We start from the raw sequence: 15,118 nt of genomic DNA on the forward strand, positions 1-15,118 counted from the left end.
GAAAAAACCCTAACCCTTTCCGTTCTTTCGATTTTCGGGGGTTAAAAAATTGAAGAAAAATCCGGTTTTGGGTGACTTTTCACTGGAATTTTCCAATTTCAAAGTGGTTTTGACCGGTTTCTGCCTCCTCCTGAACCTCCAAACCAGTTTAAATCGGAATCGGAGAGACAAAATTTTGACTCGATTTTTGAAAAAACCTTAGACTATAGCCTTTCCGTTTTTTCGTTTTTTGAGAGTCAAAAAATTGAAGAAAAATCTTGTTTTGGGTGGGTTTTCACCGGAATATTCCAGTTTCAAGCTGGTTTTGCCCGGTTTCTGCCTCCTACCGAAGCTACAAACCGGTTTAAACCGGAATCGGAGAGATAATATTTTGATCCAGTTTAAGAAAAAACCTAAGGCTATATAGCCTTTCCGTTTTTTCGATTTTCGGGGGTTAAAAAAATTGAAGAAAAATCCGGTTTTGGGTGACTTTTCACCGGAATATTCCAGTTTTTTTTTGTCTCCTAACCTTCTTTGGCAAGCCTTGCTGAACTTATGGCATCCGGTACATTGGTGCCAACCGCTATCACCACCATGCTCATCGTGTATGAATCGATACCCATCAAACACCCAATGACGTCAACCTCTTAGCATGACGTAATTATTCAGGGCAATCCGTATGACGCTAATGAGAAAAGACATATGATATTAGGCCTACATATATTCTTGTTTGAAACTGGAATACTCCATCGAAAAACCCCAAAAACTAGATTTGCCCTCTTATTTAAAATAAATTTGTGGTTTCCGATTCAGGTTTATGACCAACCGATCTGATTGATCCCGAACCGGATTTGTCATCAACTGTTTCACGAAACTTGTTAAAAAGCCGATTTGTTTCCGATTGTCTATTTTTCCAAAACTTAAACGCATAATCGCTAGGTCCTAGATTTCGGTTTAAATCGGTTTGAAGTTTTGTAGTTGATGGTTTTCGTACTTTTCCACTCGGCTTTCTTTGTTTCCTCAAACAATATTTTAAAGCATTGACTTGCTTTGTGGTGTCATAGCTCGCAGAAAAACAAAAAAGTCGTCAAAAAAGACTGAAATATTTTTTTATTAATACCACACCAAACAAGTTTAATAAAACCGCAAATTTGCATTAGAATTTTTAATTAAAACACACTGAAGCGGTATTTCAGTTTGGACTAGTCAGGTCACAAATTCGAGGTGCTGCATCACTTTTCCTCTGACCATCGTTGTCCCGGTCTTGAGAGGCAAAAATGTTGAACAATTCGCGATGACTTGCTGGATACATTGCCTGATTAAACTTCGTAAACAGGTTTTGGATTCCTGCACTGCTGTGCTGTTGGCCGCCTTGCATTCCCGGCAAACTCAAAATCGGCGGCGACGCCGCGTGTGGACTCACTTCAGTAGGTGGGATTGTCAACGGAGGCGCCAAACGTGAGGGAAGACTGATGACTGGTCGGTAAGGAGGCACTCCAGATTGTAACATGGGCCAATGGTGTTGACTAGGCATTGGAAAATAACCTGTATACATTCGGTGCAGCATGCTCATGTGGGGCTTTGGATAGTCGATGGGCAGTTTGGCCATCTCAGCAACACATTGGATTGGATTAACTTTGGATTCTTTCGGCGTGGTAACGACATTTTGTGTGTTGTTTGTGCGCTGGCTGTCCGCAGAGCACGAATCACTTTGAAACTGGCGCTGTTGCTTTCGAAATTTCGCTCTCCGGTTTTGAAACCACACCTGTTGATACAAGACAAATTAGGAAAAACGTGGTTTCTATGACCGCCTATATTACCATGTCGGCAGGCATCATGCGTTCAGTAAAAAAACACGAGAATTATAATTCTGGTATACCACGTTAAGTTATCATCGCTTTATATTCTTTTAAGTTATGATATCAAACTAACGAATGTCTTTGCTTTTAGACTTTAAAACAGTGGTTCTTAACTCGGTTTAGGCCATAGACCACCAGCATATTTAAAGAAATACAACAGACAATTTCATTTCCTGAAAAGTTGACATTTAGACAATTTTATTTTTGAGGTTTTATATATATATATATATATTTTCCTAAATGTGAATCAAACCAGAAAATGAATATTTTATTATTGTAAAATATATTTGCAATAAAAAATAAACTAATTATATGCAACTATTTTCAGTTAATCACCAAATATAGTGAACGTCGTGTGGACTACCCAAAAACTCAATATGGGCCACCAGTAAAGAAGAACTGGTTTTAACAAATCTAAAAAAAGCATTAACTAAAAGATATTTCAAAATTCAAATCAATAGAGGAAAAATAATTAAAGTTGGCCTTGCGATCTCCGTTAAAATTAAACACATTTTCAGCACTAAGCTGCCATCTACACAGCGTTGTAAGTCGGGCCGGGTTCGGGTTTAGGTTTTTTCAAAAAAAACGGCCTTGACTTGGGTCTGAATTTGTGTCAGTATGTTTTTAAAATAGATTTAACTAGCTAGGTTAAATAGCCAGATGCTAGACCTGACCTATTGTCATAGTATAGGCATGTCAATTAAACTTTCGGTACTTAACGGGCTTTTTAGAAACGATTCGATTTCAGGCCGGTTTACAGATCTGTATCTACATCGACGCAACATGACAACGAACCTGAATTCGGGCTTCAGTAAGTTTTGTGCGTAACGCCAGGGCATCTCTGTAGAATATGTCTGGGTACTGTGTCACTTTAAAAGCTGTCTCAAGGATAGTGAGTTGCTCCTGAGAAAAACTCGTTCGGTTCCGCCGTCTTCCTGTGCTCCCATATGGGTACGGCAGCGCGATTGGGTTTGCTGAAATAAAAAAACGTTTACGGTAAAAAATAGAACCGATGTATTAACTGCAGTTTAAAATATAAAGGTTGTTTTTTATCATGTTTTTTTTTTCATTAGGCTATTCTGGTAGAAGTAGATGATGTTAAAGGAACGTTGTTGTCAAATGTCATGCATTGCAAGTTTCAAAAGCATTTTTTTGTAAAAATCAAATACGTTCATAGCCTTTAATGATCAATGATGCTGTTGTTAAAATATAAGCTAAAAAAGACTATAGGCTAATCGCCTGCGAAAAAATAACTATTACAATCTAACAGGCACAACCCCCGGTCTAATATCGCGAACTTTGATCTCCGTACGGTGGCAAAGGCCACAATTATTTAAGACTTACCTGCAAAAATAGCACTGGATTCCAACGACGCTGAACAAGTAGATGAAGGAACAGGGGGTTGTTCGCTTCGAAACGATTCAGTCAAATCTAAACTATTGATCGGCATATTACTAGAAGATAACGGCGACTGGTTTCTGGTATCCATCACTTTTTGCAGACTCACCTTGTCCTATTTTGCTGACTCACCGTGTCCATCAAGTGAAGCTTGTAAAATGATTTCAAACAAACAGCGCTCACCTTTATAACAGGAGCGGGATCGAATCTTCAAAATATGTTCCGTAGGGCATTTGTCATTTGCTTTTAATTGAAACACAGATTGATGTAAATCTTAATCAGCATCATCCAGTGACAGTTTGGGCATCGATCGAAAACTTCCTCATATCCCTTGTTCTGTCTTGTCCCGCGAGACCAGAGTTTAGCTTTAATTCGCGTTTGGATAATGGGCATTTTATCGGCGGCCAAATGGTCTATTATCGTATTGACGAAACACTGTCAGCAAATCAGGAAGAAATAATTAGCCAATGTCACAAGGAAACTCGTAAGCCATGCTAATAGAACAGGTAGGCCTAATACTCAATCATCGAAAGTAGGGCGTACTGTGAGTAATGATTAAGAGTTTTTTGCTAAATTAAGTGCCGTTAAAGAGGACTACACTCGCCCAGATGGCCATGTCTTTAAAAAAACGCAGTAACTTTGAATAAATTAAATTGGCATAGCCTAATCTAAGTGTGGTTTTAGACCTCATCGCTTAGTTCTGTTAAGTTTCTTTTATTTCTGCTGCAAATAAAAACTCCTTAAACAAAACATTATTTAGGAATTTAACTTGGGAATTGTTCTTACAGGTGGTGTTTGTGTGTCTGAAAATCCAATCTGTATAGGCGAAGTAATAAAACACGCCCGTTTAACCGTGTGTTTGCAGGCGCATTTAAAATCTTCAGAAAGACTTTGAAATTATATTTTAAAAACACTAATTTTGAAAATGAACATGGTGACAAAAAATGTCGAATTTGGTTTCTCTAAATAAAACAACACCATTCAATTCCAATTTCTTGAATTAAAAGTTGGAATTTCCAGTTATTAAGGGAGTATATGGGTAAACATTTTTTACAACTCGTATAGCTCTGATCAAATATCAGTTCTAAAGACTCCCAGTACGAAGTCCGTTCTTACATAAAGCGTTTTTTCAGGTGCTGAACCGTTTCAAAAACAATTACCATACAAACGCAAACATTTTGTCCGCTTGAGGGAAATAAACAGAGTAGGCTATTATCAGACTAAATGAAGTTTAAAAGTCTGTTAATACCACAGACTAAAAACCACTTCCCCAATTCCAGTCTACGTTAAAATGGGATTTATACTGGAACACATACAAAGTACTTTGCTAACTAACCGACTTGCTAACCTGCTGAGAGCACGACATGTTGCTACAAAGGTGCGTCGGTTTTAATCCGGTTACAACAGATGGCAAAAATGTACAGCGACAAAACGGCAAAGTAAGCAGCAACAATAAAGGACTGTCCATACCAAAAACACCCCTCCATTCGTAGATAGGTTGAACAACAAAATTACCGCCTCAATTATGAATTTTTTAGGACACAAAAACACGAGATGATATTTTCAATGATTGCAAAGCTTCTTTTAACACAATAAGCAACTTTTGGCTTTGAAAAGTTTTTGTGGTAAAAGTTCCGGTAAAAAGCTGCTATGGACGACGATTAAAATGGCAGTATATAGCAAAGGGGACTAAATATGTATTATTGGTCGAGATAATGACTGCATGGAAAGCGTGTGGCGTATCATTTGCTACTTGCTGATGCGGAGTGGGATGTGTCATCTGACTGCTCGAAGCGCACCAAATACCTCAAGCACACCTGAATACAAAGGATGCATTGTAACACCCTAGTATGTGGTTCGGAAACTTGTCAAAGGGTGTGTTCTAGGGATGTGCCAAAACTGCAAATGCTCGGTGCTAGGGATGTGCCAAAACTGCAAATGCTCGGTCGAGTGCATTATGACGTCACAAAAAAATCCACTTTCTACGTTTTAGCTCTACAAGGTCTCTTACGTCACCGGTGGTGTTTTATCAAGCTGTACATGCCCTTTAAGTACGCGTTTTTCCACTATCTAATACATTTAAAAAATCATTCGTTTTTGTTCATAGACACCCTTTAGAACACTAGTTTTGTATGTTAGCAGGGCATGAATATGCAAATTCAACGCTCGGGTCAGTTTGTGCAACTGCTCGACCGAGCACCAAGCATTAATAACAACGATGCTCGGTACCGAGTACTCGGGTTCTGGCTCGGCTCGGCCCATCCCTAGTATGTTCTATTTTATTTATTTTATGCAAGGTATACTGTTTTTTTTGCTTACCTGTTCTGGGCTGTAAACCACATATTCGTTGTACGTGTTGGTAACTCCAGTCATATCCGTATTCTTAGTTTTTTCTCCCAATGAAATTGCTCCACCTAAAACACAAAATTGTATAAGTCAAACATATGAGTTCGCAAAGAGCTTGACTGACTATAAAGTTTAAACATTAAATCAATACGCAAAGGGTACTTGCGACAAAAAACAAACCCAAAACAGTTTAGGAATCCAGTAAATGGTATGGCTTCACAAAAAAATACATATAACCGATATTTAATGACTATTTTGGCTTAACACTCTAAATTCTCCTAACACTAAAGTATATTCTCTCAATTGTAACGAAATACACTAAAATCGGACTAAACGCAGTGGTGGGATTCAGCCTGTTCGCACCGGTTCTATTGAACCGTTCCACGAAACTTTATAAAATCAGCGGACCGGTTAGCATTACTGGTTACTGTCAATGGACTTTTAGTAACAGAACCGGCTGAAAAATATGACTTTTGTGATAGAACCGGCTGACAAAAAAAGAGAGTCCCACCACCGACTGAACGTCGTTGTTCGACAACTCGTGAATCCACAATGCAAAACAACATCAGTCACCTTCGGGTAGAATCAGTTGTTTCTCAGGGTTAGGAATGTATTTCCCGACAGCCATCACAGAATTCGCCACTTCAGCGTCCGGCCCTTTTACGTTGTCACGTATTTCTTTCACGTGACCCAGAGCAACCTATCAAAACACGACGCGTTTATAATCATCAGCCGATTGAACAACTTCATATCGGAAACGATTAAACCACAAAGCAATACAACTGACCTGACAGAGGATAAGATACTTTTTCTCGCCAGCCCATATTTTGCAGTCTTGCATTGCTCGCCCAGCCATGTCCGACAAATAGATTCCCTGCAAAAACAAAAAAATCTATTGAAAAAAACTTTCGTTATTTTGTTGTGCACTTCTAATTACAACTTGTAAATGTTAAAGTAGGCTCTTAAAATTTGGCGCCGCACAAGCGTAGGATTTTCCATTTAAGGCTTCAATTAGAATAGACTATAGCCGTCTTAATACTTACATACGCCTAACCCTCAAAAGAAACTTCACTTTTATTGACAAGAATCGTTTTAACTCTAGTTTTAGAAGAAATTAATAAACACATATCTTTGATCCGGGTCAAACAAACAAAAACAATTAAACTTTGGTATACAGATACTCATCGTTAAACTGTATAATATATTCTATTTTCATATTTAATATCATACAAGCTTGTGATGCAAAACCTGTGAGAGCCAAATTTCGTCAACAACTAAATCCCACAAAACTAGATTTTAAAAATCTCAGGGAGGTTTCACATACTTTTCCGAAATGTGGTACATTTCCATTCACTGGGGCTTCGCTGGTTTGCAGGCCTTTATGCAGAATCGACATAAGATTGAGAATGTTGGTTCCGTGCCACAACATTCGATAGTTGCCCAACCCTGTCGATACGATGTTAGCTGCTTCACCATCGCGATCAACACGGTAAATGCAGTCGACTTTGATACCTGATCCTGTACACACACAAAAAAATCAAAGAACAACATTTAGCTTGAAACAGTATGTTTGGTGTAAAGGTCTCATTGTTAAGGTTTCCGACATACGTTTCGGAGGATAGACTATCACAAAATATAAGCAAAAACATTTGGACTTTATACGCAGAATTATTAGGCTTAACAGACGTTGTTGGACAAAAATGTAAAAATAACTAAGGATTGTCCGAAATAAATTTCTTTTTACGATTTCAAGATTCAAAATTTTGTAGCATTCCAATGCGAAATTCAATTAACAACAACCTATTTCGCTTTTAAATTAGGAACTGGATTTATTATTATTTTGTTTTTTGACAGTTTAAAATAAAAGAGGCTTTTTTTGCACAAAAACCTAATTTTAAGGTTACCTCGCAAGAAAAACTATAATATAATTTGTTAAAACGCTTGGGTACTCCAGTTGAAAAAACATTTTTGCTGTGATAAGAAATCTGACCTGCGTTATGAATGCATTGCAACAAATACTGAGATTCGTCTGAGTCTGGGTCCATTACTTTCATCTGACATCCAACTGAGCGATATACGTAGTCGAAAGGATTCATCTCTGAAAATTATGGTGTAATGTAAAAACACAAATACACAAGTTATATTAAAACGCTTCGAAGACTGCATTAGTGGGTACTGACCTAACGATCTCAATTGTAATACTTGGTTTGAGGGAATAAATTTTGGCAAAAGCTAAAAAGTACCATTTATACTCCAGAGCCATATATTTTAAAAGATTTTTTTGGCCTTCACCAGTGCTTTTAACCAGAGGTTCACCCCCCAAAAAAGGGCCGTGAGATGATTTAAGGGGGTCTTTGAATGCAAAAGGTTCCGTGAAAGGTTGGAAACCACTGCTCTGTACAAACATATTGTGCTGCATGAGTACAGTGTAAAAACAAAAAAATAAAATAACCGAATAAAAAATGTACAGACGTCACATCTACTAGCTCATAGCAGAATTAAATCATTTCTAAAGGGACAAAAAAATCTCACCATTTATGCGATACTGTGCACCAAGCAAGACTTTATTGGCAAACTCCAGCTCCGAAAGTCGCTTGGTTTGCAACATCAGTGTTGACAAGACCGACGTATCGCTGATGGGACGAATACGGTCAAATATTCCTCCACGAGGTGGCAGCACGCGATAGTACTCGGTGCTGCGTTGCTGAATCTAAAACGACAACAAAAGAAGCCGTTTCAAAAATGCTAAAATTTGCCTATAAAAGTTGTCTAGACATTTTCTAATAGAACCGTTTTTGTCATACAAACTCCTTCAATTTTTAACGACAATTACAGTCAAACAGTTAAGTTACTACACATCTTACCTTTTCCAGAACTCTCTGCAAACGTATTTGATCTTGTGGATCTGACGTTTTCAAGTCTCCAGTGGAACTGATCAGCTCTCTAAATAAATAAAATATGGTTGTCAAACAATTGCTTCAAAAATGATACAGTAAAGTCAGGCTGTTTGTTCATACGGCAGCATTGCTGAATGCCTTTTGCCTAAAGTGGCACTGTTTATTTAAACCAGAACACAATACGATATAAATGCATAAGCAAAAGTATAGGGGCAGGAAGGTCCGTAAAAGGAATGATCCAAGAAATTTTTTTCGTAAACTCCTACTTGATATCGTTAAGAATGTCGATTCCGTGTGTTAGTCTTTCTTTCTCGAGTCTTCCAAAGGGCATGACGTCAGGGTCGACGTTAGTGCTATCCTTCATCGCTTCTTTCATGCTTTCCACGTTGATCTGAATGTTATCATGTAGAGTTATAATCCCATGGTGACATAATCATATCAATCTCCATAAACGGCAATGAAAGTTGAATCTTAGTCCTCCTTGTCTACACTAATCTAAATACCACGTTAACTATTGGTCGCCTTCTAAATTGTTGTGTCTATTATAATGCTTAACAACTGTATTCTTAAGCATAAATATTAGGGATGCGCCGAGCCGAGCCAGAACCCGAGTACTCGCTACCGAGCATCGCTGTTTTTGATGCTCGGTGCTCGGCCGAGTAGTTGCACAAACTGACCCGAGCATTAAATTTGAATATCCATGCCTTGCTAACATAAGTAACTAGTGTTCGAAAGGGTGTCTATGAACAAAAACAAATGATTTTTCAAATGTATTAGATTGTGGAAAAACGTCTACTTCTGAGGCCTCTGTAACAGCTTAATACACCGCTGGTGACGTAAGAGGCCTTGTAGAGCTAAAACGTAGAAAGGGGATTTTTGTGACGTCATAATGCACCGAGCGTGCTCGGCCGAGCACCGAGCATTAACGTGAGATGCTCGGTGCTCGACCAAACAGAACACTTGCAATTTTGGCACATCCCTAATAAATATGCTTGTCAAATTCAAATTAAAACCGGTTTGCGTCAACCAGTATTGAAAAAAATCTAGGTTCTAGCATTTGTTATGGTTTGCTTTTATTTTTTGACGTGCAATATGAGATTGAACACCCCGTACCAAGTCGCTAAAAACGTCTTGTAGCTCTTTGCCCAGAAGAGACTGAATGTCAGTGTGAAGATCAAATTCAAGGTCAGCCACACCCTTCTGTCTCTGTACGTCTGCCGCCACCAAGTGGTATTTTCGAGTTTGGGGTTTGAAGCTGCAAAAAGGAAAAGTGGATCTCAATTTGATGATAAGATGGAACTCGGAAACAATAAGTTGTTATCGTTGGACCAAAGACATCATATAAATGTATAAAATTGTCCCAAAACTGCAGTTTGTGGTAGAGCTAATAGCACCATGACTCACGTTAACCACACATTTAGCTAAATTCTAAAAGGTGGCGTAGAGTTGAATTAGTAATTTATCAGCTAAAGAGGGTTAGGGTTGGGAAGTAAGTTTTTAATTTTTTTACATTAGGAACTAAGTTTTGAAGTTAGTTTTGTAGAATTTCCAATAATAATACCCTACCCCCAATCCATTTTCGGAAATATACGATTTTAAATAGATGTGCGTGCCTTTTGTGCAACCTTTTTAAAAGTTAAATGTGCAGCTGGTGTATGGTAGGTTTACAGATTTTCCACAGTTTGTATCATAAAGCAAAACAAACAACAGTGTTTCTACATAAACTACAACTGGGGTGAACAATTAAAAACAGTGGTTCAAATTAGTGACGCACCGAAGTTTCGGTCGGACGAATCCGCTGTTTTCCAATGTTTCGATTTCGGCCCGAACTTTTTTGAAAATTCGGCCGAAACCGAACTTTTTTATTGCATGGAATTAAGGCCTTAAATTTAATTTACGCCCATACGAAACATAATAAATTAACTATTTGTTGTATCTATGAAATACTCGCCACGTTGTCTGCAAAATATTAGTTGTTTAGCAAAGCTTAAAAGTGATTTTAGTTTGTCAAAATTGAGGTCACTCGCATCAACAACACAAGGTTCAGTTGAAAACATCCAATGGAACGGGGAATTTAGGTTCTGCCTGATCCGGCCGAAATTATTCGGCTTTATGGCCGAGTATTCGGTTTCGGCCCGAACTTTTTTTAGGCAGGTTCGGTGCATCACTGGTTAAAATTATAAAGCAGTTTTATCACACCTGTTAATACTCCTCCATTCATTAGCAGTCTTCAGCTTGAAATATTTTGCAAATTCCTTGATGGCATTCGCAGGAGTTGTGAATGGAGAGGTTTGCCAGTTGCCCCTCTCGCCTATCATACCCCAGCGTGTGAAAAACATGTACAGGTTCTTCCCCTTCTGGTGGATCACCTACAAGTTTTGTGAATTATAACAGTTGTACACTAAAATAGTAGGTGTTGGGAATAAATCCATAAAATTGTATATCTTTGGTATTTTTTATTCATTACGTAGTTGCCTAATCTGGTAAACTATTTTCAAATACAGTAAACCTCGGTTAAATCAGATTCGGTTAATCTGGGTCTTCGCCTAATTCGGACAAAACTTGAGGTACAAACGATTTGTAATGTGGTAAGCCTTAACTGTTCGACATTGGTTAACCAAGAACTTTGCATAATCTAGTGATGGGACGATACCAGGTTTTGAAGCGAGTACGGATACCGAGTACGAGTACCACATGTATATACCTTCGATACCGAGTACCGAGTACGATTACCGAGTACTTAAGTGCAGTGTTGTACTTAGTTGCATATCACCTGCTAATTTATCTGCCATGGTCGGCGTACAGGCGTACAGGCGTGCACACACACATGCAGAAAAAAGTAATCTCCATACGATAGCGAAAAAAATACGTAACCTGGCGGAACTTTTTCCCAAATTTGTACTGTCCGAAGCATATATTGGCACAAAGTTTTCAGTGTTCTTATAGTGTAAATCGGCCTTCGGTACTCGCATATTGGTATCGAAAACTGAGACAAAATATTTCGATACCGAGTACGAGTATCGATACCACTGAAATTGTTCGATACCATCGATACCGAGTACCGAGTACCGGGTACCCGTCCCATCACTACATAATCCGGACACCTTTTTGGTCCAAATGGGTCCGGATTAACCGGGGTTTACTGTACACGGAAATTCCTTAAAAGTCATTGTTCCAATGCAACCAAATGCAATTAATTCAGTAACAAAATTGAGTAGAAAATCATGGGCACAATGTATTGAAAACAGGACAAAATTATCACCATCAAATGCTTACTTGCATACGGAAGAAGTTGTATTGAACTTGTCCACTTTGTTGCACGTCAACAGCTATCAGAAACACGTCACAATGACGATTCACTGTCGGGTCGTACACGATTTCACTGCATAAAACAATCAATGAAGAAAATCAATGATCTAACACAAAACAGCTAAAACTCTAAACACGCCCAATAAATCTATCATTCCCAACTGAAATGTGTCATGTTTGTGAGTTAATATCTTTTATAATTTACCCTCAAATTTAGAAATCGGCTAAAAGATTGCAAGTGAGCCAAGATTACAAACCACCCATTACTGAATCAGTTTGCTGCTTCGAACTTGAGTCATTCTAGTTGCTACGAAGTTATGTGTTAAACTTACAAAGTTAAACCGAGTACCGTTTAAAAATAAGACGTTGAAACACGCATAAGAAGTAACACTTTTTGGTATGTTTTGTTAATCAAGCAACCTCATGTCATATTGATTAAACTGTGGTTTACGGACAATTTGTAAGTACTGCATCATTTAAATTTATGCACAAGTTTAGTGAAATCACTGACTTGAGATTCGATCTCCGAAGAACTATTCTCACCCTGATTCACGCAGACCCGACAAAATATCGGGGTTCGGTGTTGGTTGTTCGGCGTCATTTTCCATTTCGTCTTCACGGATTCGCTCGAGAATCGTGACAGCGTCGACCTCATACTCGGGAACAGTCGATGCCCAAGCTATCCCGTCACTTATTTCAGCCGTAATGCGACCTGGTTTTTCCTATAAGCAAAATTTGGTTGTACTGGTTGAGTTGTACATTATTTCCCGGGTATAATTGCGAACACACATGAAAAGTGAATTTGATAGTGTTGCCGCCTATAATATAACTCATACTACTGCACACAAAACACTGATAAATCTAGTTTGCAGTAGCAGTGGTTTGACTCGATTCTGGCTATTGTCCACGGCCTAATTGAAATAATATTGTTCCAATTTCAGTTTTATGTAAATATAAAGCAAGTAGTTAGGCTGGAAATATATTCCTTCAAAAGAGAATTTCGAAGAGTCCATAATACAAAAAACAATTGATTATTTCGATAAAAACACTTGCTGCATATTCAATGAACTGTATACAACCATTTTGATTTTATCACCAAATATAGTGGATGTCCAGCGGACATGCTATTAGATTTTGTAAACAAAATCACCCACCCATTTTTCGGGAGGAATCCCGCTGACAGACTGTAGTTCGTCTGACATTCGACCTGATCCACCCTCCAATGCATACGACAAAGCTGTGCAGTTCATTTTATCCACTTGCTGCACTGGAACTCCTTGGTCCAACAGAGACCTACATGTATAGGCATACTTTTTTATCAGAACGGCAAACAAAGAGATTGATCGAATTTCCATAGTCTTCCAATCAGAGCTTTCAGTGGCCCTGGATTTGGGGCCCAAACCAGACTTTAAAAAATTAAGCCCGAATTAGGCCCAAACGTTGGTAAAAATGCGGCAAAAATGCCGATCCCGGCCCGATTTACAACTTGACTTAAGACTTTTTGTACTTTGCAAAAGATTCGTTTTTATGACGATATTGGAGTAAAGAAAGGACTGATTTTTGTTGAATGATGAACGTTGTTTATACCTTTGCTTAGCGTAATGCAATATTTTACAGATTTCAATAGACCGCCAACATAATATTGGCGATGTTTGGTATCAACTATCTAGCATACATATTTTTTGGGTGAGACCATCCTTATCGCATAAAAAACTACAACTCGAAACAATAGGTCGAAGGTACCATGACAATATGTGCCAATCACTTTTTTTACATCAGAACAATATAGCATGTTTTTTTAATCTGTCACCCTCACCTTAAAATTCCCATGTTTTCCCAATATCCATAGGGAAGCGGTTTGGCCGCATGATGAAGAACAGTTCGGTCATCAGAGTCCAGAGATGAAAGCAGAACAGGTGTCTTGTGGGTCAGAAGTTTATTCACCACATATTCATCGTTCTGGGTAAATATATACAAAATGAATTATCCAAAAACCAGCTCGAGAAAGACGCAAAAAGTTTGCACTTTAAAATCAACAAAAGTTACAAATATTTCGATACATAAAGGCATGAGCATATGTCGAAACGTTTTGTTGCTTTTGTTGTTGGAATATTTTGTGCGAAATAAACTTACTTACTTTGAATCATAAAACATTTCGCATTTTACCTTTATTTGGGTTGTTATATTCGTCATTAAATTTTGAGAAAAGATAGGAGTTCGATGTTTTAAAAAGTTAACTCTGATCCATAACGAGTAAATGTGTAAGTGCCTACTTTTATGCACTTAATTTACTTGTATTGTTGCATGATGTCCGGAAAGTAAGTTATTTTTTGGCAACGGCCTAGAAAGTTTTTTAATATTCTTGAAATAATTAACATTCAACGGCCTTAGGGTTAAGCAATTCACAGCAAAGGGGCCTGCGGTTATGGCACGAGTTTCATTTTAGTAAAGTTTAAAATCTTAGATATTTGCTACGTTAAAAATGTACATACCAGTTGAACAGCCAACATCAGTGGTGTCTGGTTCTTCAAGCCTTCCACTTGCAGATTAATGTCAATGTTGTAATCCAGCAACAGGTCCATCGCCTTTGTAATGCAAATCGAAGTTAGAAAAGCACAAAAAAACAAACCAATGCTTTTCGCAGCAAAGCAAAAACGACTGCTCCCTTATAACTTAATAACGCACTACGATACAGCAAAAGCTTAAGTCACAAACACGTGGCGTAAGATTAGTTTAACCCTCACCACACTACACATTATTTGGAGCACGAAATTTGACCGATTTAGGCTAAGATCCGGATTAACCTAATCTGATTTAACCGTGGTTTACTGTATTATGTTGAGACGAGTTTGGGACAGTCAACCATAAACATTTTATTCAAACAAAAACAAATTCGACTGCCTCTCAATATGCTGGAATTTTTGTTTTCAAACACAACCAACAGAAAACGTAAGCACAACAAAAACATGGTGAACAAATTTACCCTGTGGGCTCGGAGCTGGATGGTCCGGATTAAGGGGTTGATGATTTTGCTCTCAACGTCTCCGTTAAAGTAGTCGCGCACAGCGACAGCTGGGTCAACATCTTGACAGACAGCTTCAACTCCCGACACAGGAAAGTTGCAAGTTCTGTTGATTGCTCCGCTACCTCGGTCGTGTTCCAAGAATAATCTGTAATGGGTGAAAGAAATATTACAATGAGTGTTAACAGTGTGTTTAAAAAAGTTAGACAGGGTGTTTATAAAATGTATCGGTATTTTTGATTCGGTGGTAATGAACACCACATAATGACAAAAAATACATTTTGTTGAACTGTGAGAAATTTTCAGCA

The 15,118-nt window shown here is 38.2% G+C and overlaps 2 protein-coding genes across 4 annotated transcripts in view; both read right to left on the reverse strand.

Annotated features, from left to right (window-relative positions):
- Positions 1-1,071: 1,071 nt before the first annotated feature.
- Positions 1,072-3,418, reverse strand: LOC145232923 (uncharacterized). 2 transcript variants are annotated; one of them, XM_080097597.1, is made up of 4 exons: positions 3,346-3,418; positions 3,183-3,274; positions 2,634-2,812; positions 1,072-1,744 (listed from the first exon to the last, which is right to left on the reverse strand). In XM_080097597.1, exons 1-4 carry the CDS (start codon positions 3,375-3,377, stop codon positions 1,172-1,174), a joined length of 876 nt encoding a protein of 291 aa, XP_079953723.1. In that variant the 5' UTR covers positions 3,378-3,418; the 3' UTR covers positions 1,072-1,171. The 2 variants fall into 2 exon arrangements, with proteins under 2 accessions (XP_079953723.1, XP_079953720.1); XM_080097594.1 differs by having other exon boundaries at positions 3,183-3,417.
- A 1,189-nt stretch (positions 3,419-4,607) lies between these two features.
- LOC145219907 (poly [ADP-ribose] polymerase tankyrase-like) overlaps positions 4,608-15,118 on the reverse strand; it is a 30,408-nt gene continuing 19,897 nt past the window's right edge. For both annotated transcript variants that reach the window (XM_080087217.1, XM_080087211.1), the window contains exons 36-52: positions 14,772-14,958; positions 14,281-14,373; positions 13,605-13,747; positions 12,943-13,081; positions 12,332-12,510; positions 11,756-11,861; positions 10,679-10,848; positions 9,593-9,734; positions 8,746-8,870; positions 8,447-8,525; positions 8,115-8,292; positions 7,573-7,680; positions 6,907-7,100; positions 6,370-6,456; positions 6,156-6,282; positions 5,556-5,650; positions 4,608-5,053 (exon numbers count right to left, since the gene is read on the reverse strand). In XM_080087217.1, coding sequence (XP_079943343.1) covers positions 4,979-5,053; positions 5,556-5,650; positions 6,156-6,282; positions 6,370-6,456; positions 6,907-7,100; positions 7,573-7,680; positions 8,115-8,292; positions 8,447-8,525; positions 8,746-8,870; positions 9,593-9,734; positions 10,679-10,848; positions 11,756-11,861; positions 12,332-12,510; positions 12,943-13,081; positions 13,605-13,747; positions 14,281-14,373; positions 14,772-14,958 — 2,227 coding nt within the window. In that variant the 3' untranslated portion in view covers positions 4,608-4,978. The remainder of the gene's footprint in view (positions 5,054-5,555; positions 5,651-6,155; positions 6,283-6,369; positions 6,457-6,906; positions 7,101-7,572; positions 7,681-8,114; positions 8,293-8,446; positions 8,526-8,745; positions 8,871-9,592; positions 9,735-10,678; positions 10,849-11,755; positions 11,862-12,331; positions 12,511-12,942; positions 13,082-13,604; positions 13,748-14,280; positions 14,374-14,771; positions 14,959-15,118) is intronic.

The sequence above is a fragment of the Phallusia mammillata genome, chromosome 1 (genome assembly GCF_965637545.1).
Source record: "Phallusia mammillata chromosome 1, kaPhaMamm4.hap1.1, whole genome shotgun sequence".
NCBI classification, from domain to species: Eukaryota; Metazoa; Chordata; class Ascidiacea; order Phlebobranchia; family Ascidiidae; genus Phallusia; species Phallusia mammillata.

Coding starts and splice junctions, on each gene's coding strand:
- LOC145232923 (XM_080097594.1), bottom strand. CDS start 3,327: ATGGATACCAGAAACCAGTCGCCGTTATCTTCTAGTAATATGCCGATC. Junction 2,813..3,182: donor ATCCAGTGCTATTTTTGCAG/GTAAGTCTTAAA, acceptor TTTTTATTTCAG/CAAACCCAATCGCGCTGCCG. Junction 1,745..2,633: donor TTACTGAAGCCCGAATTCAG/GTTCGTTGTCAT, acceptor TTGTATCAACAG/GTGTGGTTTCAAAACCGGAG.